This window comes from Phragmites australis, chromosome 1 (assembly GCF_958298935.1).
Source record: "Phragmites australis chromosome 1, lpPhrAust1.1, whole genome shotgun sequence".
NCBI classification, from domain to species: Eukaryota; Viridiplantae; Streptophyta; class Magnoliopsida; order Poales; family Poaceae; genus Phragmites; species Phragmites australis.
Window position 1 is genome coordinate 4,613,923 of NC_084921.1, and position 5,300 is coordinate 4,619,222.

The 5,300-nt window shown below is 44.7% G+C and overlaps 1 protein-coding gene across 1 annotated transcript; it reads left to right on the forward strand.

The window, feature by feature from the left end:
* Positions 1-376: 376 nt before the first annotated feature.
* On the forward strand, positions 377-4,800 carry LOC133927820 (auxin-responsive protein IAA3-like). The gene is made up of 5 exons (XM_062374241.1): positions 377-879; positions 1,546-1,778; positions 3,302-3,428; positions 3,870-3,931; positions 4,380-4,800. Exons 1-5 carry the CDS (start codon positions 629-631, stop codon positions 4,415-4,417), a joined length of 711 nt encoding a protein of 236 aa, XP_062230225.1. The 5' UTR covers positions 377-628; the 3' UTR covers positions 4,418-4,800.
* Positions 4,801-5,300: the final 500 nt, after the last annotated feature.

A 5,300-nucleotide genomic window follows, 5' to 3' on the forward strand; every position in this document is an offset into this window, starting at 1 on the left:
GATCTTAATGCGATATCTGATCAAATAAATACACGAAATATGTAAGAGCTTCCACCGGTGATCTTTTACGGTGATAATATGTACCTAACTACTTTAGAGGGAAGTTGGTAGCGACATGACAGCATAACAGAGGTGGCAGACGTAGGGGTGAAGCGATGGGGACACCACCAGTCACAGGCGGGGGAGGATAACCGGTGGGTGGTGCTAGGGCAGGGGTGAGCGGAGCGAAGCAGAGTTAGTGCGACGTCAACTAGCGCCGATGGGAGCATCGTCGAAGAAAGGTGGTGGTTGGTGGGGTGAGGAGTCTCACGCTGTGTGAAGGTCGACATAGCGGGTTAGTTTAGAGGAAGAAGGAAAAAAAATCTATGAGAGAAATCATACAGACTACGTTCGACTGACAAATAGCAACGCTTATTAAAAAAAAAAGTAGTTTCCTCCTGCATGAAATGAAATGAAATGCAGTGTCAGATAGTCCTAGGCCGGAGCATCAACTGCTAGTCTATAGCCTCTACTCGCCCACCACCACCAGTCCACCACTCTCTTCACAGCAGCTCATTTCGCTCGTGCAGGTGCAGGAATCAAACCACCATCGCCGCCCCGTCCCCCGGTTCATGTCCTGCTGGTGCTCATGTCGCCGCCTCTCCAGCACGACTACATAGGCCTCAAGGGTACCGAGCTTCGCCTCGGCCTCCCGGGCTCCGAGTCGCCCGACCGCCGCCCCGCCGCCACCCTGGACCTGCTGCCGGCCAAGGGTGCCAAGCGCGTGTTCGCCCACGAGGTCCCGCCGCCGGCGCCTGCACCGGCTGGGAAGGGCAAGGCGGAGGAGGAGGCCGATGGAGAGGACAAGAAGGTCGCCGCGCCGCCGCAGCCGGCTGCCAAGTGGGTGCCTGCCTTCTCCTGTCCTGCTAATTCTGTGGATTTCGAGGGGGGTGCGGGATTGGTGGGTGGGTGGAGCGCAATTGGCTGGAGGGAGAAACTTTTGGCGGGTTAGTATGACAGGATGAATTGGTTAGCTTGGGTTAATTTGTCTAGGCTGCGGTATGTTCGTAGTGAGGTCTTTCGGTGAACTCGTAAAAGAATGTTTTTTTTTGTTGGAATTTTGTGGCAAAAGGCTCATTTTTACACTTTTGCTTTTGTTTTGAGTGCCGTGCGTTCTGAATTTGGCTCGATCTCTTGGGTTGACGAATGAGGAGCCTAGAGGAGGAAATTTTCTAGCATCACGGAGTGCTTTTACGAACTTCCTCTTGAGAAATACGCTTAATTTTACATGTTTTTCTCTAAGATTAAGTAAGGGTGCATTTTCCATTCGAAATTTGGTCAGGGAACTCACGAGAGCCTACCATCCAGACTTTCTGCACTTGGCTTGAATTGAAATGGTCGAATTTCTGCCTTCCTGTTGTTATTAAAAAAACGCCTCATCAATTCAAGGTTTATTCTGTAAACGTTGTGCTTTCTTGTTGCATTCATAGCGGAACCAGACTGCCTTGTCGCCTCCATTTCTGGTCATATACCGAATTACTGATGTGAGATGATGTGTTTGTACAGGGCTCAGGTGGTGGGATGGCCACCAGTCCGCAGCTACCGCAAGAACACTATGGCTACCAGCCAGCTGAAGAGCAGCAAGGAGGAAGCTGATGCCAAGAAGGGGCAGGGGTTTCTGTATGTCAAGGTCAGCATGGATGGTGCGCCGTATCTGAGGAAGGTCGACCTCAAAACTTACAAGAACTACAAGGAGCTGTCTTTGGGCCTTGAGAAAATGTTTGTTGGCTTCAGCACCGGTGAGATTGCTTGGGTCCTGTACAAACTCTTCTATTTGAAGCTGCAATTGAATTTGACATGGAGTAGCGGAGATGTATAGTTACACTTCCAAAGTCATTTTTCCCACTAAATTAAGAATTGATATTTCTTGTTTGGAGACTCCAGCAAATTCTATATTACAGATATTGTCTCATTTTGGGTTCTCAATTATCGGACAAAATGCCTATTTTTAGCATATAGAATTTCTGGTGTAACAAACAAGATGTAACTTCTATGTTTTAGTATATTTTTCCAGTGCTTAATATTGATAAATGGAGATACCAACCCTGCATATTAGAATTTTTTTTCCTTGTGCTTATGCTAGTTTTCATGTGAGGTGTTCCCAATTTTTCAACACCTTTTCCCTTTGAATATGGAAATTTTACTTCTACCATTCCTCGACATTTGATTAGCAGCAGTGCCACCTTACCATAAATTCCTACATGTCTGAGCTTTAAGATTAGATTTTCCAAAATGTAACCTATTGAAGCAATGCCTTTTCCCAGGTAATTGATGTTAAAATCTCTGCAGAGCATTCGCCAGAATATTTAAGGATTTAAGCCTCTAAGGCCATCTCCAACAGTTACTCTAAAATTTCATCATCTAAAATACTATTACAGCATCCCCTATCATTATTACAGTTTCCCTCGTTCCATCTATCTCCAACAGATACTCTCGTTCCATCTATCTCCAACAGATACTCTATATCCCATCTCATATCTTCTCTCTCCTATATTTTATTGATTTTCCTCCTCCCCCTCCCTGTTCACTCCTCGTTCATTCCGCCACCGCGCTCCCTCCCTAAGCTGCCACCGCGCCCCCTCCCTCCCAGATCCGCCACCCCGAGCACGGACGCGCCGCTGGTGGCAGCCCCGCCTCCCAGGCAGCAGCGCCCCCGCCGGGCGTGGTGGTGAGCTCCGGCGACCTCCCTCCATCCCTCCATCCGCCGCCCCCCTCCCTCCATCCATCCGGCGACGTCCTGTTTGGTTCTGCTACCTCTTCTACCCCGCGCCATGGCCACCATTGAAGCAGTTGAGGAGGTGGTAGGAGGGGTACGTGTCATGCTCGGCCTCATCGCGGGAAACAGGCAAACAGTGATGCGACGACTCCATTTGTCCGCAAAACAGCCGACCCTCTCTCCTCCCTTTGCTGGCACCGCATCCCTGTAGACCTCGATGCCGACTCTGTTGGAGTTGATTTGCGGACGCTCGGCGGTGGCAACTTGTCAGCACAGTATTGCGGCCAGCCGAAGCCGAAGCTGCTGGAGATGGCCTAAGGTGCACATTTCCCAAAGGTAGATATATAAGGATCTAAAACGGTGGACCTTGCCCTCAAATAAAAATGGAGGATCTTCCTGAACTTTTGATGTCTCATACAGTATATTTATCTATTTCTTCACGTTAGGTAATATGAATAGTTATAAAAATAAGAATGTTGCATAATATTAGTATTTTTGCTACAAGTTTTAGTTTAAGAACTTTTCTCTGTTTACATGTACTTACAGGTAGGAGTGAGTCTAGTGTCATTCCAGGGAAGGATGGTGTATCTGAGAGCAGAAACGATGGTGAATTTGTGCTGACTTATGAAGATAAAGACGGAGACTGGATGTTGGTCGGCGACGTTCCATGGGAGTAAGCACGCTGATTGAGTAGAATATTGACAAACAGAAAGGAGAATTCTAGGAGATGGCTTCAAGCTCTGAAGCCAACTTTTGACTGGTTGCATATATATGCTTCCAGATAAAATGAGCTTTTATTGTAAAGCAGCCATGATTAGAGGATGTCTTAAGATTGTACTAATTTTACTTGGTAATTGTTTTAATCCAGTTATAACTGCTCTAAAATCAACACTTGCTTCACGCGGAATAGCATGGTAGTAGACCTTTGTGTTTTAATACTGCTTTATAATGTCCGAACAAGCAAAACTGTCTTCTTGCAGTCATTATAGTTGTTCTTGTTTAGTTGTTATAATTCCCTTGATGAAAAAACATGAATATTTTAATGCATGGTTGTTAATGTCACCCTTCTCTGAGCTATCAATTAATTGGTGTCTTATTTTCGGTGCAACTGCAGGATGTTCACTGACTCTTGCCGGAGGCTCAGGATCATGAAAGGTTCAGATGCAATTGGACTTGGTATGTTCAAATTATTATCCAGTTTAATGTCGATTTAGGTTACTCTTAGTGAACGCATGCCAAGCATATATAGTCATTTATTTTTTAACCGTTTATTTGCGTCCTATTATTGCTTACTTGTTTAAGTTGTTTCAGGATTGTTTTATTCTTTGAATTGAACTTAACCAGGGAAGTTGTTTACTCTGCAGCTTGCACCTTGGACTTGAAAGCATGATAGAGTATGTTAATGTGTATGAATGTGATTTTTTTTCATAACCTGACTTGCACGATGTGTTTTCCATGTAAAGAATTTTGCACTGCTCTCTCCATGTGATCTTGCTACTGTCTGTTCACGTTTGAAATGTTTTCCTTCTCGTGTTACTTTAAATATTCATGGGTATTTCCACCTTCTAACGTGAAGTGCATTCCACATCTTTACCTTGATTGTATCTGTTTCTCTTATTTGCAGCTCCAAGGGCAGGGGATAAGTCCAAGAACAAGAACTAAGTGGTTGCTGCCCACAGTCAGGCATAGCGAAAGATCAACTGACTGTAGGGCAGGATCTCAGAACCAAGAAGTCAACAGTTTTAAGAGGATATCACCCATATCGTCTCTACTACGTAGTTTGTTGTTCCACCAGTAAAACCTTGTAAGACTCTTTTATGTTAGGTTTGCGATATCTCCTAGAGACATATGCTCTATTTGATTATGCCCATGTCTTTGTATGTGTATCATTTCCATCCGTGTAAATGGTTGGTTCGCAGTGTGCTACTGTTATGACTGAGCATGCCTACCTATTTTGCTAGCGTTGTCCTGAACAGTTTGTCCCGTTACGTAAATGTTCATGAAGGTTGCAAATCCATTGTTTATCTAACTTTATTTGGAGCAAATGAATCTGAGTTTTTTACACCTCACTTAATCAAGTCATGCTGTTTCATTTATCATATCAAAGCTTGGTGAACTAGAACAATTATAGGACACTTGCAGGCTTTTGATCTCAAATGTAGGCATTCCATGGTGAAATTATTATGATGCTTTGGCAATTGTGGTCTAGTTGTTGAGTGGGGACATGCATTGCACATGTGCACCTATTATTATGTTTTGGAGGCTATCATGGTTGTTCTATAGTATGGTTCAAAAGACTTCCTCAACCATGATTCAGGTAGTAGTATAAAATAATATGATAGCTAGATGGTTAATGATGGCTTGTGATCCCTTAGAATCAGGCTTTCCCTTGCCTCCATTAAGTATCTGCTTCCTTTCCTCCTACAAATGATGCTCCACTTTGGCTTTCTTTTGTGTTCTTTGCCCACCTTTTCCTCTTCCCCTTGCCACTGTCTGCTAGTTGGTGTGCGTGTGAAGCAGGGTCAGGGAAGAATGCATTCCATGA

Coding starts and splice junctions, on each gene's coding strand:
- LOC133927820 (XM_062374241.1), top strand. CDS start 629: ATGTCGCCGCCTCTCCAGCACGACTACATAGGCCTCAAGGGTACCGAG. Junction 1,779..3,301: donor GTTTGTTGGCTTCAGCACCG/GTGAGATTGCTT, acceptor ATGTACTTACAG/GTAGGAGTGAGTCTAGTGTC. Junction 3,429..3,869: donor GTCGGCGACGTTCCATGGGA/GTAAGCACGCTG, acceptor GTGCAACTGCAG/GATGTTCACTGACTCTTGCC.